Here is a 22,987-nt window from a genome sequence, read left to right on the forward strand (position 1 = left end):
CATGGCCACAGGGCTCAAACTATCACTGTATGGCTTTAAAGACACGTTGATATATGCAATCAATTTGTGATTGATTTGTCATGAAGTGTTGTCTTTCCTCTCCGGGGTTAGCTAGCTTGTGCAACCTGCCTGGTCAAGGCTGAGAACCTGTTTCACTTTAAATCTCTCCACTTTGGATTATTTCAGGTAGATGACATTTTTTCTATACCTCAGATATAAGAACGAGCTGGTGCCCATCATTAAAATCAGTGTTCATCAGCACTGACACAGAGTGATACTGTGAAAACAATAATTCAGCCACTTAGCTGTCATATGTTCTGCATATTTTCTGTAATAGGCCTCTGTTGGTCATTAACCTCAGGTGATCAGCTCGACTGTCCCAGCTGAAAATCGGTCCGCTTACTGCAAACTTTTTTTCCAGTTGAAATGTCTTAAGGTGTCTGTAATGGGCTCCTCCTCATTTTATGGCGCTTTATGTTCTTCCCCACATTGCCCTTTTCACACGCCATTACCTCCTCAGATCCATTTCAGACTCATTAGTAGGACTTGCAGGCTTATCCTTCCCTAAAAGCAGAGGCTAAAGGGGATATGACAAGTTCTTCTGCTCCTGGAAAAGGCTCATTTAGCTCATCTAAAACTGTAGAACTGTAAAGCCATTGAATTTGAAGTGAGCTGAATTAAGCACATGTTTTCTTACAGTGGAGCTGTGTGGGAGATGAAAAGATCACTGAAGGAAGATAAATGTGAGTTTAAAGTTATTGCATGAACTTATAGTTTACTTTGGATTGTGCTACAGACTCTGTATTGCATTAGTGCTCGGGATTTATTTTAAAGGTTCAATGAGTCACATAAATATAAATTACATGTTACGTGTTATATGTTAAATATGTCAGTGTGTAATCACTGTAAAATACCAACCAGTGTATCTTCTTGATCTTAGAATGAACCATCTTATCTGCAGAGGGAGCGGGTCCCCTTTCACATAGGCAGCCATATTGCCATGTTTCTACAGTAGCCCTGACCATACAAACCAAACACTGGTTCTAGACAGGGATTCATGTTTTGTTTGAAAAGTGATGACTAAATTCCACCTAATCTTTCACGTTTTACTAGACCTCTAAATCACCTGGGTGTAGTCCATCTAATACAGACTGCTGAGAGTAGATTAGATTAAGAAAGACCCACACTGCTTTAAACTCTGTAAGAAACATACAAGCTGGTATTTGTAAGAATCCAACCCTCTATCTAGTGTATATTAGTCTATGAAAAAAAGAAGGCGAGCTGCCTTTTATGGAATTAAAACCCAGCTCACCTTCAGGGCGTAAAACTCAGCAACCAAGCTCTAGTCATTATAGTCTCATTGCCTCATAGCAAGGTCACCTTGTTGGATTACACTAACCTTGGTCTGGTTGGCCCATTCACAAGTAAACTGTATTGTTTTGATGTCAGAGTCTCAGGTGCACTTGATCACCTGTACTATGAGTTTTTTATATTATTGTTAATGGTTATAAAAATGACAACACATTGTATAATTTAAAGTGAGTTAATTAATTAATTGAACACTGGGCCTGTTGTCTATTTGAGTACTTCTAGTGTTGTATTAAAGGGAACACTTGTGAGATTTGTTCATATGTGCAAATATCAGTGTATGTGATTTGAGTTTTATTTTGTGTTTGTACCATGTTTTTACAAACATCTTCAGAATCTGTGGAGTCTCTGCTTTCATTTGAGGAGTATATTGTGTGTTTTCCATAAATGCCGTAGCAGTAGAGCCAGAAATGTGGTGAGTGGGTTGACACAGCGGTGATGTGGACTTTGATATTTAGTTGTCATTTGAGTTGTGTTTGGGGCATGTAGTCCATGTTCTGCTGTTAAATTTGATGTACAACTTTGCTATATTCTTTTGGGATCAGTGCATTGTTTCACGCTGTGTTTGCTAACTGCTCCTCTAGGTCAAAAGGTTAAATGATCAAACTGGCCCTAATAACATGCTCTTCTTTAAATAAGTCCAGAGAGTTTGACCCCCGACATTTCCATGGATGCCCTGGAAAGTCAGAGACACTTTTGAATTCACAACTGGTGCTGCCACTACACTGAGGCCAGTTTAGCAAAGTTAACAACAGAGAATGACTTTAACATTTGGACCCCATGAATGTGCAGCAGCATCTGAAGACACTGAGAGAGACATATCTGGCTTAGTGTGGTCATGAGCTGTGAGAAGCTCAGACATGCAGTCCTCTTAGTGCTGGTTCTGTTCAGGGACAGGAAGTTCATACATGCTTAATATGAAGGACCAGTGCTAACACTGGAGATGAAAGGTGATATTTGATGCAGACATTTAAACTGGTCTTCAGTTTTGCATCTGGAAAGCTTTTGGACAGGGCGCATAAATTAAAGGGCCACTGTTGAACATAAAATATAGGAATAGTAGAAACATTTATTTAAACAAATTACATCAAACGCTGTTCTCTATCCTCTCTCATTTCAGTGCTATTAGTGCTATGTCCTCTGTAATTGTGTTTTCTAATTGTGAATTTGCAGGGGACTTACTGGCAGGACACATGGCAGGTAGTTATGAGGGTATTTATGAGCTGATTCCAGTATTTTTATATTCGCCCTTTTTAAATTTGTCTTCTTTTAGGCCCTAACATATAAATCAAAGTTTTTGCATCCCCCCACCCAGAGTTTTATTCATTACAGTGTGATGGAGTGGATGACTTCAGGACAGAGTGGACTAAAATACACCAGTAAATACTGAAGACAGCGACCGCTTATTTTATGTGGAGACAAGAATAACTTTTTGATGCAACATCACAACATTGGACTTAAAAGTGAACAATGCATTATCTTTAGCTGCAGATCAGAGTGGGATGAAATATTCAGCGACACTGTTGGTTTCCTGTTGTCTTGCTATTGGGTTTTGTAGCTTCTCGGTTTTCATCACACACATTTTGTTTGCATGTTGGTTGGGGGCAGCCTTGATTTTGTACTCACTGGTCAAGACATGTTAGGATTAAGAGGCTGATATTAAAATGCAGTGTGGGTTACTCTGCTGTACCACATGCATGTCTATCCAGATACAGCTTCCTACTTTTACATCTGGAGCATCTGTCTTCGGTGTGGGCCTTCTCCATATATCACCCAGAGGACAGTGCAATAAAGCAAAGTTATGTTACCCTCATTCAGTCTCTTCTTTTGATTTTCTTGCTGTCTGGGACAACTTCATAGTGTTTCTTTTCTTTACAGAAGATTCTTCCAGAGGGGTTTATGTAACTTGCCATGTCTGGAGTCAGTTTGTATCTCCCATATTTTACTTGAAAGTAGAATCTGTGTCACTGGATTTCTAGGGGAACCTAATCTGTAACGTAAAGTAACAGTTTGAAAGAGGGAGGAAGAACCAACTGGAACATTTTAGGAGGTGAAACGGTTAAATGAGTCTTTCTCCGAAGGTGCCATGTTTGTGTCATGCTGTTTTATCCAAAACAGAAGTGCCCCCTAGTGGAAGACGTACACAGTAAATGTCCACAAATTTATATTAGTGGCTCTTTGTACAGCAAGAGGCAAAAAACTAATCGCAGTGGCAGAGAGCAAACAATCAGGTTTTATTAAGATAAGTCTTAAGTTTTAGATGTTTTATTAATTATCTCACATCACATGTACAATACAAACCCACACACACACATGTACACACACACTGGGTTAATGAATCTGGCCTGCTGGTCTGTTCCTGTGGTACTGTCTAATAAAAGGCCTAATTAACATACTTAACCTTTAGCTATCGGTCAAACACAAATCAGTTCCAGACCAATGTTGTGACTCTGCCGCTTCCTACATTTATGAAATGTGGGATTCATTTATTCTGTTTAAAGATTAACCTTCTCTTCTGAAGAAAATGCAGTAATGTCTGTTTTTACTATTCTTTCGACACAGAAAGTTAATAGAAAACTACAAATGAAGAAAACATAAAGCTGAAGTACTTGATATGATGAAATTAGCCATTGTTTTGTTTTAAGCCTATGAAATTAATTAAATGACAGATATGTATTTGCCATTTCCAAAAGGTGTTGAACAATCTTTGCCAAGCTCTTGTTTTCATACAGACAGGAGGTTCTTGTGGATCTCTGGCTCCCCCTGTTGTAAGGGTCTGAGTTTCAGTGATTAGTCCAACAGATTCACACGAAGGGTTTTTAATCATTGCACAATGTGTTGTTTATATTACAGCTTACAATTTGTTTCAGACGTCTTTCAGAGCCAAAATAAAACGGATAATGCAGGTTTAAGAAGCAGTAAAGTCCACTAGTGTACTCTCTTGATGTTCAAACAAGTGGGGCAATTTCTAAATGATCTTATTATTTAAAGAAAAAGTCCTGTAACTTTCTGTTATTTACATGACCACTACCATTTCCCATTTTAGTGAGTATTGTAAACAGAGCATTTGTTGTGAGGAAGAAACATGTTACCTGCTGCAGCAGTGCGACTGTGACTAATTAACTAACTATAGACGTCTATGGAGAGCTGGGATAGGCTCCAGCAGATCCCCGTGACCCTGGCTTTCAGGAAAAAGCGGGTAAAGAAGATGGATGGATAGACGTCTATGGCACAGACAAATGACCTAAACCAAGTTTTAGATTCATATGCATGGTGACGCTTTATTTTCAGGGTCCTGGATTTTCCAGATAATTTCCTGGAAACTTTTCTCATATTTTTTTTATACATTAGTTGGTATTTAGTTCTTAATTACTAGGATATATCCAGGAGAAATGGAAAATATGCTACACCCAGTCACCAGTTTCACTTAAACATAGTGGTTTGAAAGAAAACACTAATGCAGCTATGAACTACATTCATCCAATGTGCAGCATGAACATGAGTATTTATGTGCAATAAATGCTGCCATGCTGGTATAATCCATGACAGTTAAACGTGATGAAAAAGTTAATCCCAGCATCTATATCGATGTCTGTTTCTAAACACTCCACATATTAACTGCACATTCTGTTCTCCATCTTCTTTATAGTACGAAGTTGAACACAGTTTTCTTGGAAATAGCTGGAAAATATGGGACCTAGGAAAAGAAGGTCTTACCAAACTGGCCTTATCCCTTAAAGTCCTCGAGTCTCTGCTTCTTGCAGCGGCCTCAGGATGACCTCTCTTCTGTAGGAGAAGTGGGTGAGTTTGATCCTGTGGTACATCCTCTGTCTGCTCTGCAGCAGGCAGTACAAAGACAGAGTGAACTTGGCCAGCACCAGGGTGCAGGTGATCTCCACCACCAGCAGGGCAGTGTAGATCATCAGCTCAGATTTGCACTGATGAACTTTGTTTGTTTGATAGGGGAATGAAAGTGATGCCGCATGAGAAACAGGTTCCAATGGATAGGTGAAGATCACTGGAGTGCTTGCTGGAAGAGGTGTTGTAGTCCGAAAGGTGGTGGTTATGATTGTAGTGGTGGTGGGTGTGGTTGTTTTCATGGCAGTTGTGGGTGCGGTTGTTGTCATGGTGGTTGTGGGTGCGGTTGTTGTCATGGTGGTTGTGGGTGCGGTTGTTGTCATGGTGGTTGTGGGTGCGGTTGTTGTCATGGTGGTGGTGGGTGCGGTTGTTGTCATGGTGGTTGTGGGTGCGGTTGTTGTCATAGATGTTGTGGGGGCGGTTGTTGTCATAGTGGTGGTGGGTGCGGTTGTTGTCATGGTGGTTGTGGGTGCGGTTGTTGTCATAGTGGTGGTGGGTGCGGTTGTTGTCATGGTGGTTGTGGGTGCGGTTGTTGTCATGGTGGTTGTGGGTGCGGTTGTTGTCATGGTGGTGGTGGGTGCGGTTGTTGTCATGGTGGTGGTGGGTGCGGTTGTTGTCATGGTGGTTGTGGGTGCGGTTGTTGTAGGAAGAGCTGTTGTGGTAGTGACACTGGTGGTTGTCGGTGGTTGTATGGTTGGGAGTGTTGTTGTGATGGTGGTGGTAAAGAGAGTAGTTGTGGGGGGAAGGGTAGGGCAAATCAATTGGTCCTCTGTTAATGACTTGATTTCCTGCCCTCTCAGAGCTTCTGGGTACTCGCAGAACACAGGATCTATGATCTTGTCAGAGTTTTGCTTCATCCAGAGGTAAAAAGAAGTCAGCTGGCAGTCACACTTCCAAGGGTTATTATTAAGGTACAATTTTTTTAGTGTTGTTAAAGGCCCAAAAATTCCCTCAGGAAGTGACTGCAGGTGATTGTGATCTAACCTGAGTTTGACCAGGGACTGTAACTTCTCAAAGACATCTGCATCCAGCGACTGAATCGTGTTGTTGTGTAGATTCAGGTCTGTGAGCTTCTCGAGGCCTTCAAAGTACTCAGGAGACAAGGTGACAAAGTGATTTTTGAACAGATGTAGCTTCTTCACCTTCTTCAGAGGGCTAAATATTCCACTAGGAAGAGTGTTGAGGTTGTTTTGGCTGAGGCTTAATTCAGTCATTTTAGGCATTTCTCCAAAAAGCACTGGTGGTAAACTGCTTAGGTTATTCTTCTGTAGGGTCAGTGTTTTAAGCTGCGGGAAACCAACAAAAAAACCCTGAGGTAAAGTAGTCAGGTGATTACCATCCAAAGTAATCTTAGTTAGTTTGTCTTTGTGTGGAAATAAATTAGGCGATAATTCTGCAATTTCGTTCTGATGCAAGCCAATCTCCCTCAGGTTTGGTAAATTCTGAAAAAGTTCTTCAGGAATGGTGGTCAGCTGATTTTCATAAAGCCGTAGCACCTCCAGTTTGTTTAGGCTTGAGAACCAGTCAGCAGATACAGCAGAAAGGTTGTTTTTAGCTAAATGAAGTGAAACAAGGTTCTCAAGATCATCAAACGTCCCATCTTCAATAGTTTCGATCTGGTTCCCATGTAACTGGATCTCTCTTACTTTTTTAAGGCCATCAAACAAGCCTTTCTCCAGACTGTGGATTTTGTTAAACTTTAGTATAATCTTCTCCAGCTTGCTGAGATCTTTAAAGACACCCACTGGAATTGATGTTAATGGAGTGTTGGAGATCTCAACCTGCACGAGATCTACCAAACCTTCAAAAGCTCCCGGCTCAATAGATGTTGTGTTAGTGTTCAAGAACTCCACCTTTTGAAGATGAGAGTTATTACTGAAGGCTCCTTTGGGGATCTTTTCAATGTGGCTGACCAGAAAGAAAACCTCTGTCACACCTGGTCTCAGCTGGCTTGGGATGTTCGTAGTTGAATCACTAAAAACCTGTTGGTTTTCTTTGGGACAGTCTGTCTCTTTTTCACATTGTTTGTTTTGAGACAGTGAGGACTCAAACAGTAAAGACAGAAAAAGAAGGATGATTCCTCTTCTTGACATTTTTAGTTGCTATAAAATGAAAAACAATCTTATGTATAACTGAGTAAATACATTTTTTCTTTACAATACACAGTTTTTCTCTTATGATGATTCCTGATGACATTAAAACAAGCTTTGCTCAGTCAGGTTATTTAATTGTTTAATGTGTTTTTACAGTCAAATGCCAAGAAATATTTACGTACCTGAATATTTCCTGGTATGCCACAGAAGCTTGTTACAGCCGTGATGAGACACAAACCAAGTGCAGCCTCATTAGTTATCTTCTGTACTAACGTTGGTCAACACGTGGGCGTGGCTTAACACACTTCTGCAGCTTGAGATAAGAGCAGGCAGGGATGTACAACTTTGCTATATTCTTTTGGGATCAGTGCATTGTTTCACGCTGTGTTTGCTAACTGCTCCTCTAGGTCAAAAGGTTAAATGATCAAACTGGCCCTAATAACATGCTCTTCTTTAAATAAGTCCAGAGAGTTTGACCCCCGACATTTCCATGGATGCCCTGGAAAGTCAGAGACACTTTTGAATTCACAACTGGTGCTGCCACTACACTGAGGCCAGTTTAGCAAAGTTAACAACAGAGAATGACTTTAACATTTGGACCCCATGAATGTGCAGCAGCATCTGAAGACACTGAGAGAGACATATCTGGCTTAGTGTGGTCATGAGCTGTGAGAAGCTCAGACATGCAGTCCTCTTAGTGCTGGTTCTGTTCAGGGACAGGAAGTTCATACATGCTTAATATGAAGGACCAGTGCTAACACTGGAGATGAAAGGTGATATTTGATGCAGACATTTAAACTGGTCTTCAGTTTTGCATCTGGAAAGCTTTTGGACAGGGCGCATAAATTAAAGGGCCACTGTTGAACATAAAATATAGGAATAGTAGAAACATTTATTTAAACAAATTACATCAAACGCTGTCCTCTATCCTCTCTCATTTCAGTGCTATTAGTGCTATGTCCTCTGTAATTGTGTTTTCTAATTGTGAATTTGCAGGGGACTTACTGGCAGGACACATGGCAGGTAGTTATGAGGGTATTTATGAGCTGATTCCAGTATTTTTATATTCGCCCTTTTTAAATTTGTCTTCTTTTAGGCCCTAACATATAAATCAAAGTTTTTGCATCCCCCCACCCAGAGTTTTATTCATTACAGTGTGATGGAGTGGATGACTTCAGGACAGAGTGGACTAAAATACACCAGTAAATACTGAAGACAGCGACCGCTTATTTTATGTGGAGACAAGAATAACTTTTTGATGCAACATCACAACATTGGACTTAAAAGTGAACAATGCATTATCTTTAGCTGCAGATCAGAGTGGGATGAAATATTCAGCGACACTGTTGGTTTCCTGTTGTCTTGCTATTGGGTTTTGTAGCTTCTCGGTTTTCATCACACACATTTTGTTTGCATGTTGGTTGGGGGCAGCCTTGATTTTGTACTCACTGGTCAAGACATGTTAGGATTAAGAGGCTGATATTAAAATGCAGTGTGGGTTACTCTGCTGTACCACATGCATGTCTATCCAGATACAGCTTCCTACTTTTACATCTGGAGCATCTGTCTTCGGTGTGGGCCTTCTCCATATATCACCCAGAGGACAGTGCAATAAAGCAAAGTTATGTTACCCTCATTCAGTCTCTTCTTTTGATTTTCTTGCTGTCTGGGACAACTTCATAGTGTTTCTTTTCTTTACAGAAGATTCTTCCAGAGGGGTTTATGTAACTTGCCATGTCTGGAGTCAGTTTGTATCTCCCATATTTTACTTGAAAGTAGAATCTGTGTCACTGGATTTCTAGGGGAACCTAATCTGTAACGTAAAGTAACAGTTTGAAAGAGGGAGGAAGAACCAACTGGAACATTTTAGGAGGTGAAACGGTTAAATGAGTCTTTCTCCGAAGGTGCCATGTTTGTGTCATGCTGTTTTATCCAAAACAGAAGTGCCCCCTAGTGGAAGACGTACACAGTAAATGTCCACAAATTTATATTAGTGGCTCTTTGTACAGCAAGAGGCAAAAAACTAATCGCAGTGGCAGAGAGCAAACAATCAGGTTTTATTAAGATAAGTCTTAAGTTTTAGATGTTTTATTAATTATCTCACATCACATGTACAATACAAACCCACACACACACATGTACACACACACTGGGTTAATGAATCTGGCCTGCTGGTCTGTTCCTGTGGTACTGTCTAATAAAAGGCCTAATTAACATACTTAACCTTTAGCTATCGGTCAAACACAAATCAGTTCCAGACCAATGTTGTGACTCTGCCGCTTCCTACATTTATGAAATGTGGGATTCATTTATTCTGTTTAAAGATTAACCTTCTCTTCTGAAGAAAATGCAGTAATGTCTGTTTTTACTATTCTTTCGACACAGAAAGTTAATAGAAAACTACAAATGAAGAAAACATAAAGCTGAAGTACTTGATATGATGAAATTAGCCATTGTTTTGTTTTAAGCCTATGAAATTAATTAAATGACAGATATGTATTTGCCATTTCCAAAAGGTGTTGAACAATCTTTGCCAAGCTCTTGTTTTCATACAGACAGGAGGTTCTTGTGGATCTCTGGCTCCCCCTGTTGTAAGGGTCTGAGTTTCAGTGATTAGTCCAACAGATTCACACGAAGGGTTTTTAATCATTGCACAATGTGTTGTTTATATTACAGCTTACAATTTGTTTCAGACGTCTTTCAGAGCCAAAATAAAACGGATAATGCAGGTTTAAGAAGCAGTAAAGTCCACTAGTGTACTCTCTTGATGTTCAAACAAGTGGGGCAATTTCTAAATGATCTTATTATTTAAAGAAAAAGTCCTGTAACTTTCTGTTATTTACATGACCACTACCATTTCCCATTTTAGTTGGGGACTACTTTTGTAGTCCGAAAGTTGGTGGTTGTTGTCATAGTAGTTGTGGGTGCGGTTGTTGTCGTGGTGGTGGTGGGTGCGGTTGTTGTCATGGCGGTGGTGGGTGCGGTTGTTGTCATGGTGGTTGTGGATGCGGTTGTTGTAGGAAGAACTGTTGTGGTAGTGACACTGGTGGTTGTCGGTGGTTGTGTGGTTGGGAGTGTTGTTGTGATGGTGGTGGTAAAGAGGGTAGTTGTGGGGGGAAGGGTAGGGCAAATCAATTGGTCCTCTGTTAATGACTTGATTTCCTGCCCTCTCAGAGCTTCTGGGTACTCGCAGAACACAGGATCTATGATCTTGTCAGAGTTTTGCTTCATCCAGAGGTAAAAAGAAGTCAGCTGGCAGTCACACTTCCAAGGGTTATTATTAAGGTACAATTTTTTTAGTGTTGTTAAAGGCCCAAAAATTCCCTCAGGAAGTGACTGCAGGTGATTGTGATCTAACCTGAGTTTGACCAGGGACTGTAACTTCTCAAAGACATCTGCATCCAGCGACTGAATCGTGTTGTTGTGTAGATTCAGGTCTGTGAGCTTCTCGAGGCCTTCAAAGTACTCAGGAGACAAGGTGACAAAGTGATTTTTGAACAGATGTAGCTTCTTCACCTTCTTCAGAGGGCTAAATATTCCACTAGGAAGAGTGTTGAGGTTGTTTTGGCTGAGGCTTAATTCAGTCATTTTAGGCATTTCTCCAAAAAGCACTGGTGGTAAACTGCTTAGGTTATTCTTCTGTAGGGTCAGTGTTTTAAGCTGCGGGAAACCAACAAAAAAACCCTGAGGTAAAGTAGTCAGGTGATTACCATCCAAAGTAATCTTAGTTAGTTTGTCTTTGTGTGGAAATAAATTAGGCGATAATTCTGCAATTTCGTTCTGATGCAAGCCAATCTCCCTCAGGTTTGGTAAATTCTGAAAAAGTTCTTCAGGAATGGTGGTCAGCTGATTTTCATAAAGCCGTAGCACCTCCAGTTTGTTTAGGCTTGAGAACCAGTCAGCAGATACAGCAGAAAGGTTGTTTTTAGCTAAATGAAGTGAAACAAGGTTCTCAAGATCATCAAACGTCCCATCTTCAATAGTTTCGATCTGGTTCCCATGTAACTGGATCTCTCTTACTTTTTTAAGGCCATCAAACAAGCCTTTCTCCAGACTGTGGATTTTGTTAAACTTTAGTATAATCTTCTCCAGCTTGCTGAGATCTTTAAAGACACCCACTGGAATTGATGTTAATGGAGTGTTGGAGATCTCAACCTGCACGAGATCTACCAAACCTTCAAAAGCTCCCGGCTCAATAGATGTTGTGTTAGTGTTCAAGAACTCCACCTTTTGAAGATGAGAGTTATTACTGAAGGCTCCTTTGGGGATCTTTTCAATGTGGCTGACCAGAAAGAAAACCTCTGTCACACCTGGTCTCAGCTGGCTTGGGATGTTCGTAGTTGAATCACTAAAAACCTGTTGGTTTTCTTTGGGACAGTCTGTCTCTTTTTCACATTGTTTGTTTTGAGACAGTGAGGACTCAAACAGTAAAGACAGAAAAAGAAGGATGATTCCTCTTCTTGACATTTTTAGTTGCTATAAAATGAAAAACAATCTTATGTATAACTGAGTAAATACATTTTTTCTTTACAATACACAGTTTTTCTCTTATGATGATTCCTGATGACATTAAAACAAGCTTTGCTCAGTCAGGTTATTTAATTGTTTAATGTGTTTTTACAGTCAAATGCCAAGAAATATTTACGTACCTGAATATTTCCTGGTATGCCACAGAAGCTTGTTACAGCCGTGATGAGACACAAACCAAGTGCAGCCTCATTAGTTATCTTCTGTACTAACGTTGGTCAACACGTTGGCGTGGCTTAACACACTTCTGCAGCTTGAGATAAGAGCAGGGAGGTTTTTAATGCCCAGCCAAAAACTACACCGCTCTGCAGCATGGCTTCGAGATTACAAAGCTGATATATTTTTTATTGGTTTTTATAATCACAGGCATTTAACCTGTGCAGTCATCAGTTTAATCAAATGAGTGTTGATTTTGAGGTTCCTGGTTCAAATCCCATTTGATCCTGGGGTCTCGCTGTGTGGGCTTTCTATCAGGCCGGGGTTATATTTTATTGGTGACTCCAAACTCCCTGTAGCTGTGAATGTGTTTTTCTCTATGTGTGTCCCACCTCTCACCCACTGTCAGATGGGATGGGCTCCAGCGCCACCCTGGATGTGCCAGGATACTGGATTTGGCCACTCATTGCCTAAATAATACTCCAGCACTGATGTATCACATCAATTATAAAAGATTTTTCATTGGCTTAGTTCTGCAAACACTTAAACAGTCATCACACACTTTAAATACTTTTGTATGCACAAGTTTTCCTTTTAAATGGATACATTTGTTCCCAGATTAGGACACTCCCTACAGTTTCCTCCAGTTCACATGCTGTTATTTCCAGATTGTTGATTATATTTTATTTCAACCTTCTAACCAGGAACTTGTTATTGTGAGGCAGCGTTTAGAGCTACATTACCGCATATGTTAGTCATTTGTTCTGTCCGGTCTGTAATTGCAAACAAAGCAAGAAGTGGATGTTTTCAAACGTTCAGACTTCCTCACATGAGCTGCAGTCTGAATTAACTGAAAGGCGACTGGACACACAGCAGGTTAGACAAGCTTTGAGTTAGCATCACTCAACATCTGAGTGTTTATAACAATGAAATCTTTGCTTTTGACTGTACATGGACAGATTAATGTTCAACTTCTGTTCAGTTCAGTTCCAGATGTTTGTGGTACATCCTGACCTCATCCTGCCATTTCCCTTCACCATCACCACCTTTAAATCTACTCAGGGTCGATGGTTTTGTTCTTGTTTCCTACAAATTGAATTGGCACATTTAACATGAAGTGTTCTGGTGATTTTCAAAAATCTTGTGATGAGCTCAACAGGTTCAGTATCTTACAGCAAATGGGCTCTACTGTAATGTATAAATAAAAAAATCATCTAAAATCATCTCTTTTAGATGTAGTAATGTATTTTCCTTTTCTTCTGATACGTCAGTGTCAAATAGGTAGGCTCCTTTTCAGAAGCATTTAAGGGTTTTTTAATAACCCACTCCATCGCATAATAACGTGGAAATAAGCTGCATGCATGTGTACGTGAAGGGCTTAGTTCGGTACATAATCAACACTAAATCAAATAATTATCCACTAAAAGTAGCTCATTTATTCAAGGTATAATAGCATTTTGCATTGAATTATACAGCAGACTCAAAGTTACATGGATTTTGTTTGGACATCCCTTTTCCAAAAAAGTAAAATCCCTAAATATGTTGTTAGCACAGTCATGGTCACTACTTTTACTAATACTGAAAATGAATGAAGTTACAAATAAAAAACCTGTTCAACATCATCCTGAATGCAGTCTAAATCTTACTAAAAGAAATGTAGATTTTCAGTGCATTTGTGTTTACATTCATTAAAAGGTTCCAGTTTTCCTCATGTGGGCAAAGTGTTTTTACAGTTAGTGTCAGTTCGCATTACACAGCACAGATAAAGACGAGTGCTGACTGGTTAAAAACTGAAAGCTAATCAATTCAAAAGCAAATCTGTTTCCTTGTTTGTTCTAGCTGAAGGAAGTAGTAGGAAGTAGTAGAAAAAAGGAAGTAGTACTTTCTATCACCACTCGGTGCTCTAGATTATCCAAGTACACCACAGTAATCAGTTTCCATTGGCTGTGGAAGTCCCTGGGTTGTTGAGCCAGGGTGGACTGGTCTACAGCACAGAGTTCTTATTTCTGCGACCAATATTCCCCCTGCCTCTCTTGTTCTTCTGCCAGCACACAAGGCTGATGATGACAGCGCTAATGATGACAGTGGACACTGCTGTGATGGCGATGATAAGGATCCAACTATTGTTAGGGCCCATTCCCTTCTCCCCTTGTCCACTGTCGGTGACCTCGTCGTGCACTGACGTGGGTGTGGGCTTTACGTCAGGTGAGGAAGTGCTTTGTCTGGTCGGAGGGGTATTGGGTTTTCCTCTATTCTCGGCTGAGGTCGACACAGGGACCCCAGTAGAGCTGAGAAGCATCAAGTCCTTGTCTGTCAGCAGAGAAATCACCTCGCCTTTCAGACTCAAAGGTATTTCACACACCACAAGGGTTTGGTTGGCCTTGGATGGATGCTGTTTCAGCCACTCCCTCAGAGGCAGAATATCCTTGTCACACCTCCAGGGGTTCTGCTGCAGGGCTACTTTGTCTGCCACAGTGAGGGCATCGAGACTTTGCTGTGGTAAATGGGAAAAGGAATTATTTTGCAGGTCTATCTCTCCCAGGTGGCTTAAGCCCTTGAGGAAACCCAGAGGGAGTAAGCTGATGTTGTTGTGCTCCAAAGAAATATTGACCAGGTTGGGCAGACCTTGGAAAGTCCCAGCCTCCATGGTTGTAAGCAGATTGCTGTGAAGTGAGACCTCTCCCAGCTGCTCTAATCCCCTAAAGGCACCTCTGGAAACATGACTGATCTGGTTGCGACTGAGGACCAGGAGAGTCAACTTAGTCAGATTTCTGAATGTGTCATCTTCCACACGGCTCAGTTTGTTATTATACAGCCACAGTTCCTGTAGAGGCATGGGCCCAAACACCTCTGGACCCAGACTACTTATCTGATTTTTATGCAGGGTGATCTGGGAAAGGACCGGGAGATTTAAGAAAATCCCTTGTGGAAGAGACGTAAGCCTGTTCTGGGAAAGAAAGAGCTTCTGGAGCTTCTGAGTCTTGGAGAACAGGTTATGGTGGAGGTAAGTGATTAGATTGTCTTGTAGGGACAGTTCCTCTAGGTTTCCAAGGTCCTCCAAAATGCCTACGGGAAGTTCCCGTAGTGAGTTTTTGTTAAGCCGTAAGGTTTTCAGATTAGAAAGACCCTTAAATGTCTCTTGAGACACTTGACTGATATTGTTTCCAGAAAGAGAAAGGAGTTGGAGCTGAGTAAGAGGGTGAAAGGTTTCCACAGGTACGGAAGTGAAAAGGTTCCTACTGAGGTCTAGGATTTTCAGATTTATCAATGAGGAAAACCAGTTAGGTCGGATCACCAACAGTTTGTTGCTCGTTAGATTAAGAGACTGAAGCTTTCGAAGATTTTGGAACAAGGCCTCAGGGAGATTTTGCAGTCCGGTGCCAGCAAACGTTAATACACTTATGTTCTGAGTAGAATCAAATGTGCCAGGCTGCACTTCCCTCAAAACACTGTCTATAATCACAAAGTTGTTAAGGGCAGTAGAGAAATCAGAGAGGTCCTCTCGTTTCAAAGAGTTGATGCTGCATTTAGTGAGTGTGAGGGTGTTGGTAGATGAGGGTAGAGCCGTGGGGAAGTCTGAGAGGGCACTGCATTTAATTGTGGCTCCTTGACAGATGCATCTATTGGGACATACCCAAACAGCATCATTGAAGGAACAGAGAAGTAGCAGCACATGGAGGATCAGAGGCAGGTCCATTTTCCCCTAGAACAGAATAAACACTGATGAGGTTGGTTATGAGTCATGTATCAGATTTACTTTGATGACTAAAGACTTGATTATATAATAAATAATAAATTATAATAAATATTGCTGTTTGTCCTTGAAAGTGCACTTCACTAATTTTACATAGCAATTTTAACAAACTTTTCCTCGGAGCATTTTTCTGCAGACCTGGAGCGGCTTCGTCTATTGTGACTTAAGTGATTGAAAGCCCTGAGTGTTTCTGGCTTGCAGAATGCACATTTGTAAAAGATACCATGAGCTTTTCCACAGGTTGGGTGGGACGGCCTAACAACAATGCTCCTGCAGTATGGTTGGGTTTTCAAATAAAAGTGCATTTTCTTTGTTTGGGGTCTTTATGGTATATTGTCCTGCTGCATTCTGCAGATTTAAAAAGTAATTTCTATTTTGGTTTTAAATCACTGTTGACTTTGCTCAGTTTGCTTCACTCTAATCATGAATTGGAATAATTCATATATTTGCATTTTTGCATTTGATAGCTGTTAGTTTCTGTAGTTTGTTGTTTTTGTCTAGGAGCCCACTGGACTGACTGCTAAAACACCACTGGCATTAACGTTGTTGATTCAGGGTTTATGGTCAGTAGCAGTGATGTCAGTTTGCCTGCATGTGCTTGAGGCCGAGGCTGCGCCACCGTTTGTATTAGCACACGAGGCTCCATGACAATGACCTGCTTCACCATACAAAGCTATTTGCCAACTTAAGATTGGCAAGCATCAGTGTTTCTCACTGGCTGAGGTGTATTTGGCTGCAGAAAGAGTCTTTCTGAGGAAGTAACTTTCTAAAGACACTCATATGTCTCTCAGAGGTCTTTCTTTCTTTCTTTCTTTCTTTCTTTCTTTCTTTCTTTCTTTCTTTCTTTCTTTCTTTCTTTCTTTCTTTCTCTTTCTTTCTTTCTTTCTTTCTGTCTTTCTGTCTTTCTTTCTTTCTTTCTTTCTTTCTTTCTTTCTTTCTTTCTTTCTTTCTGTCTTTCTGTCTTTCTTTGTCTTTCTTTGTTTCTTTCCCAAGTTTTAGAAATAGCTCTATTAGCTTTAGTATTCCTTCTTATTTGTTCATATGATTATATGTGTAGTAATGACTATTCCCTCTAGTGTGAATCAGAAGTTCAGGGAAGTCATTCTGACTGCACAACTATCAGAAAAGTAAATGTCAGTTATCTGTTGAGTAATGTTCCATCTGAATTCAGTTCCCCTTCCCTTGCATTCTTTGCAGTGGAAATTACAAAGGCTGCATTTTACACAACATTAGTAGCTTTCAGAGACGTGAGACATTGTCTCATCATTCCCCCTGGAAACAAAATCACTGAGAAATGTGCGGGCTATGTACCTGTTGTGAATTTCATAATGTTCTCCCTTTGGTATATAAAATAATGTCCCAGTCTGCCCTGGTCTGGGAGAACCTGGAATGATCTGCAGTGTAACGGCTAAAGCATTTCCACTTAACCAATAATTGCTTTGCCCATCGGCCTCTTGCCAGAGCTGAAAGCACAGTCTCTGGCATGAAAAGACCGAGTGCTAGTTCAATTTACATGCAGTGTAATAATAGGATTTTGACTACCACTTTAACTGACACATGAGGACTCGTACATCAAGCACATTTTCTAAGGAAACTACACTCATTTAATTCAGTCCATATTAGGGATAAGATGCTGTTCTGACGCTGTCCCTGCCTGATGTACACTGGGTGTTTTAAAATACAAAATCCATCATTATACGTTTTCTTTTGATCATCATCTCTCTATGGGTTTATATATACAGCACTGTACATTTCATCCTTGTCACCAAATGTTCTTTGACACCTGTATTACTAACAGCAAATCAATCAGCAGTCGTCAAACTTACCTCCAGTAGCCGATGACCTAGTGAGCAGTGACAGTGAGTTGCAGTTATCTTTTATATACGTCCTGCCTTCCTCCCCAGCTTTACAAATCCCGTAATGAAAGTTTCCAGCACTCTCTGAAATCTCACGTCACATTTCCCCGCTCTTTGACGTCAACTATGAAGCTTTTTTTGGTTTTGTTTTGTGTTTTTGGCCCTGAGCTCATGTAATCCACAGGTTCTTTCTCCGGCGCTGTCGAGCGTCCTGGCTGTCCCCTGCCCCCTCTGTTCCTCTCACACTCACATTTTTTACTAAATGTGGTGTGAGGGGTGGGCTGAGAAGCCCCACCCTCTTGAACTAGATTTGTGCTTATATTGAATGTTTAAATGCATGTAAGGGGATGTGTGACCTGTGCTATCTTATATTGATCTCTGTATGTTGTAACTACATATTTGTCTTGTCTCCTTCCAGGAAAAACATCCATACTTGTGTTAAAGTTTAGGTTAACAAGGAGGGTAAGAATTTAGTTTGGTTAAAAACAATGAGATGGTTTTGTGCGTTGTTGTGTGTTTGTGTCTGCCTCCTTGTCTGGCTGTGTAAGTTAAGCACAACTGCACATATTTTTGAGATGACGTCCCTGATGTGCTTTTAAGCTGATGGTTTGGTTACTTGGGAAGTTTTTGGATGTGCTCACTAATCCACAGTTAGTGGATTACAGATTGCAAAATGTTAAAAACAAACAGCTGAACGAGCAGCAGCAGCAGAAATGATGATTTTGTATCCTAAACGACAGAGTGAGCCCCTGGGCAGGAAAATGAAACACTTTTCATTGTATAATTATGGACAACAGGATGTGATAAGGCTTCCTCTGGCAGTAGAGGGAGGTTTTCTGTGTCTGCATATACAGTATGAGGTTGAATGGGACAGACTGAACCCTAAATACTTACAGGATGTATCCAACCCATTCAAGTTACCAACCTTTCTCAGTATAGCTGGAAACACTACATCGCTCTGAGAAACATCAGTGAGTAAAAGTGAGATGTTTCTTCTTGAACCTGTTCGTGGAGAGTCGGTGTAATTTGGCAGCGGCGCTTTGAACATTCCTTTGGTGCTGTAAGTGAATCCATGTGTTTTGTAAGAGTATAAACTCCCTTTCACCACAGAAAACAGACCATGAGGGTGGGCTGATGTATAGATAATCAGTTGCTGCAGTTTTCCTGATGTTCAGTGTAAAAACACTGAAAGATATAAAAGATAAAGTATTAACAGCAACAGTTCATATCAGTTTTTTATAATTGACACTAACTTCACTGACACAGTTGTTTAGGAGTTAGCCTATATGCGAAAGGCTTATTATTATTTTTGTCTTGGCAATGACCCTTAGTGACCTGTGAACTACTACTTAAAAAGAGACACTGCAGTACAGTATATAAGCACTGGAGCGCCTCTGTGATTGTCCAACCAGAGTTACAGATTTGAGGTGCAGTAAAAGCAACTATTCCTAGGGAGCTTAGACTAGATAGATATTTAATAGGTTTACATTTCCCCAAAAGATTTGGAAAATATTCTTTACATAGCTAAATAGTGCATGTCTACATTTATTACTATGACTTGGTTTGAATTCAAAGCATCTCATTTGGGTTGGAACCATTGGGAAGGTAAAGCAAACACATTGCAAAGAAGTTTCTGTAGCTAAAACTACATTTTTGTTCATGTCTGAGTTTGTTAATGTCTAAAAGGACAATGGTAGACTCCTGAGGCCAAAACTGCCCTTTGGAAAGTGTCTCAGGTTCATCACAGACAAATACATGTGTTATCTCTCTGTTTTGTTCTTTCCACTTGTTTTGGACTGAGTATTCCTCTGTATTCCTAACCTCTGCAGTGTGATTTCTTACCTCCACACTCACTGTGTGTGCGTGCGTGCGTGCGTGCGTGCGTGCGTGCGTGTGTGCGTGTCCACTCTTGTGTGAGCTCAGTGTACTGGAAAGGCCTAATCACTTGTTGTCATAGCAATGAACTTGGGTGCTGTCCACCAATTCACATCTCTTTTGTTATAAAGTCCAATAAATTCCTGAGGAATTTGTGGCATCAGCTGTGATTTTATGAAAGTTTAAACGCTTTTCGGACCATCAGTCGAACATTCTCTCTGGCTTCACCTCCGAATAACAGTGTAAAATGGGCTTATTGGGTTGATTTGATACCACAGCTGACAGTAACTGTAGGAATGTAACTTTAGTCATATGAGCTTCATTGACAAAGTTCCCATGCAAAAAACATTAGTATGAAAGGATCAGGATAGAAATCAGAGCAATTATTTTTTCCTCATACTTTTTCTGGGCTCTATTTAAGTTCTGTTGTGTTGTGAGTGAGCTCGTAATGGATGCTATGGTTGGTTCTGTTGCATAATGTAAAATCCGTGGACACATCTTTGCAAAGGGAAGAGTCGTGTCCAAACTTCTTTCACTCCCAGACCTGATGCACCCTGAACGCTAAATAAACTGGACTTTCCTGTTTTCAAGCCCATTACAATAGAGTATGATCTTCCCAGATCTGATTCATTTTGGGAAAGCACATGTCTCAATAATTTCCATTTAAAGAGAAAATCCAGCCAAGAACCTCAGATAAGAAAGGAGGAATGTTTACTGAAGTGGTTCTCTGGATCCTGGTACAACCTTGTAAAATACCACAGTTCAAGTCTGCGTAGATAACAGTCCCACTGCATTTATTCTCCTGTCAAATCACAGAGTTGTTGGGCTACATAAGAACAGAATTTCTGAAATATAGATTAATACCTTTTCATTTTACTGATAGAAATATAAGAAATATCACCAAAATAAATAACTGAGTCAATGTCAGGAGAAATGAAGACCAACAGATTAGATATTCCTCACTGTTTGACCCATAAACCATCTTTATCATGATATTGATGCTCTAGGTGTTGGTTCTCATTACTATAGTTTAACATGTGGCTGGAGCAAACAGATGCAGAATAAAATGACCTCATAATTACTGATGGGAGCAGCAGAAATAACATCATCTTTAGGAGTTTTACAAGAACTTCGCCCCTAAAAAAAGGCCAAGAAAGCAAGCAAGAAAGAAACACACACAAACAAACCCGACAGATCCAGAAATGTGTTGTCTGAATGTGCATAAATTATAGAAATACTTAATGAATTTTTATGTAGTTTGAATATTTCACCACTAGAGGGAAACACGTAAATCCTTTGTGTTGACCACAAAGCCATATCCTCTTATGTGAAAGATATTATTACATATAGAGTAGGTTTGTCACTGGTATGGGAACAACATATAACATGGAAAATTTACATTAGCAGGGATCAACACAAGACGATGCCAAAGGAAGAAAAAGAAATTTGACAAAAATAGGAACGAAAGAAAGAAAAGTTTATTTTAAAAGGTTTGCCACTAACAGTTATTTTCATTAATGATTAATCTGCCACACAGATTTAAGAATTTATTTATTCATTGTTTAGTCTGTAAAGTAGTGGAAAATACCTATCACAACCTGCTAGAGCCCAAAGTTATGGGATCAATTTTCTTGATTGGGACAGTGAACAGTACAAAACACAATAATTTAATCTACTAACATATAAAGCAAAAAAAACAAATTTTTGGAATGTGGGACCAGCAAAGTTCTGTTTTAAGCTCATGTAATGCATTATATGCTATGAACTAAATAAAGCTGTGTAAACAGTCTATTATACTCTGCAGCCTATTGTCATTGAGGAGGAGTGTGGCCAGTGTGGTTAGTCTGGCGAACAGCTGAGGATGTAGATAATGGAGGCCGTTGGATCTCAGCAACAGTTTCTGAAGGTTGGGAAAGCAGCAGAAAAGGTCCGTAGGCTGGAAATCTGGTTGTAATGAATTTTTAACTCCTCAAGGTTGACAAGGTCATAAAAAATCCCAGCTTCAAGCACCTCTATCTCATTGTATTGGATACTGAGCAGGCAGAGGCTGGTCAAGAGGTGAAAGATGGTAGGTGAAAGCTTCTTTATGGAGTTCCTGCTAAGGTTCAGATTGGTGAGTTTGCTCAGTCTTCTGAAAACATCTGATTCCAGACTAGTCAGTTTGTTGTGGCTCAGATTCAGATCCAGCAAAATGATAAGTCCTTCTAACATGTCCGGTACAATGGTCTCCAACTGGTTTCTACCACTGGTTTCCCTCTGCAGTTGGACACCATCATTGTCCTTTTGCTGTTATGATCATGCAGCTGTGCACTTTGCTTCTCTTGGGGCTGAAGCTGTCTGGAGGAGCTAGACACCCTCTGTCTGTCAAATAACCCTGCCCCTGCTTGGCCGAAATACCCGCCCAGATGCCACTGGTCTCACTTGTCATGGTTCATGCTAATCAGACCAGCGAACTTTCCTCCATATTCCTTCTACCTGGGACCTTGGACTGAATAGAATGAGTCTCAGACTTTGGAAATAGCTTGGGTAGACATATTTTAATAGACCTTATGTTCATGGATGTCTGAATTGAATTTATTAAATTAGTATCAAACCTAATGTAATTTTATTTTGGATAATAATTGTGGTTTATGTTTTACCTAAACTGGTATAACTTCTGTAATTTCCAATTCCCTATTTCACTCTTGGTTTGCATCAGCTTTTATTTTTTTTATATGCAAAGTCTATTAAAAATCATATTATATATTACATTAGGCTATAGAGTGGGTATAAAAAGAGCTCTAAATATGATATAAGTGACAGAGAGGATGCTGGTTCATTTCCTGTGGTCTTATCTCCACAGCAAAGCCTCAACCCACTTGTGCTCCAGTTTATGGTCTGAAACAGATAATACCTGTTTCTGTACCATGTCAGTGAGGGTGTTTTGTGTCACAGGCCTGTAAGTGATAAAGTAGTTGGATATGAAATGTGCTTCTAAATAAACGTAGTAAATGTGTGATACTCTCGACATGTCGAGTGCGTGTAAATCAGAGAGACAAAATATTCTCCCAGTGTTGATTAACTGGCTGCTCACTGACAGCGTGTTTAATTTATAAAATCTTACATGGACTTGCTTCACCACCACCGGGTGAGTTCATGATGTTAAAATCAAGCATTAGTGGCAAAGTAACCAGAGCCTCTACTAGAGGCGACTGTGCAATACCTCATAGACGCACACTATACAGTAAACAGATGTTATCAGTCAAGGGCTGTGAGATACTGTGTGCTACAATGATGCTTTAAGAGGAACCACATCTGTGATCATTAATTTTATGCCAATATGTGCCATATGTAATGTTGTATGTTATTATATCTATTTGTTGTTGTGTATCGTGGATTTGCATTTGTGTTGTGAATGGTCTGTTCTGCTACGCTGTGCATGATGGTATGTGTTGTTTTTGTTGTTTCTTCAGATCTGCTGGGGACTACAGATGTAAAGCCTCTTGGCTAATTCTGGCATA

At 40.2% G+C, this 22,987-nt stretch overlaps 4 protein-coding genes across 7 annotated transcripts in view; 1 reads left to right on the plus strand and 3 right to left on the minus strand.

Annotated features, from left to right (window-relative positions):
* Positions 1-2,141: 2,141 nt before the first annotated feature.
* On the minus strand, positions 2,142-7,593 carry LOC113129545 (leucine-rich repeat-containing protein 15-like). Of its 3 annotated transcripts, none has more exons than XM_033325151.1 (3): positions 7,502-7,593; positions 5,086-7,328; positions 2,142-2,251 (listed from the first exon to the last, which is right to left on the minus strand). In XM_033325151.1, exon 2 carries the CDS (start codon positions 7,317-7,319, stop codon positions 5,103-5,105), a length of 2,217 nt encoding a protein of 738 aa, XP_033181042.1. In that variant the 5' UTR covers positions 7,320-7,328; positions 7,502-7,593; the 3' UTR covers positions 2,142-2,251; positions 5,086-5,102. The 3 variants fall into 3 exon arrangements, with proteins under 3 accessions (XP_033181042.1, XP_033181041.1, XP_033181040.1); XM_033325150.1 differs by lacking the exon at positions 2,142-2,251 and adding an exon at positions 4,001-4,131; XM_033325149.1 differs by lacking the exon at positions 2,142-2,251 and having other exon boundaries at positions 4,398-7,328.
* On the minus strand, positions 4,126-12,082 carry LOC113129007 (leucine-rich repeat-containing protein 15-like). Of its 2 annotated transcripts, XM_026304671.2 has the most exons (3): positions 11,969-12,082; positions 10,174-11,795; positions 4,126-4,399 (listed from the first exon to the last, which is right to left on the minus strand). In XM_026304671.2, the coding sequence occupies exon 2, from the start codon at positions 11,784-11,786 to the stop codon at positions 10,185-10,187; it is 1,602 nt and encodes a 533-aa protein (XP_026160456.1). In that variant the 5' UTR covers positions 11,787-11,795; positions 11,969-12,082; the 3' UTR covers positions 4,126-4,399; positions 10,174-10,184. The 2 variants fall into 2 exon arrangements, with proteins under 2 accessions (XP_026160456.1, XP_026160455.1); XM_026304670.2 differs by lacking the exon at positions 4,126-4,399 and having other exon boundaries at positions 9,447-11,795.
* A 1,325-nt stretch (positions 12,083-13,407) lies between these two features.
* Positions 13,408-17,867, minus strand: LOC117152651 (leucine-rich repeat-containing protein 15-like). Its single transcript, XM_033325183.1, has 2 exons — positions 17,583-17,867; positions 13,408-15,705 (listed from the first exon to the last, which is right to left on the minus strand). The coding sequence occupies exon 2, from the start codon at positions 15,697-15,699 to the stop codon at positions 13,987-13,989; it is 1,713 nt and encodes a 570-aa protein (XP_033181074.1). The 5' UTR covers positions 15,700-15,705; positions 17,583-17,867; the 3' UTR covers positions 13,408-13,986.
* A 723-nt stretch (positions 17,868-18,590) lies between these two features.
* The window catches only part of ccdc50a (coiled-coil domain containing 50a), a 31,289-nt gene continuing 26,892 nt past the window's right edge, over positions 18,591-22,987 (plus strand). The window contains exon 1 of the mRNA XM_026304668.1: positions 18,591-18,672. The gene's annotated coding sequence lies outside the window, so the exon portion shown is untranslated. The remainder of the gene's footprint in view (positions 18,673-22,987) is intronic.

This window comes from Mastacembelus armatus, chromosome 4, assembly GCF_900324485.2.
Source record: "Mastacembelus armatus chromosome 4, fMasArm1.2, whole genome shotgun sequence".
NCBI lineage: Eukaryota > Metazoa > Chordata > Actinopteri > Synbranchiformes > Mastacembelidae > Mastacembelus > Mastacembelus armatus.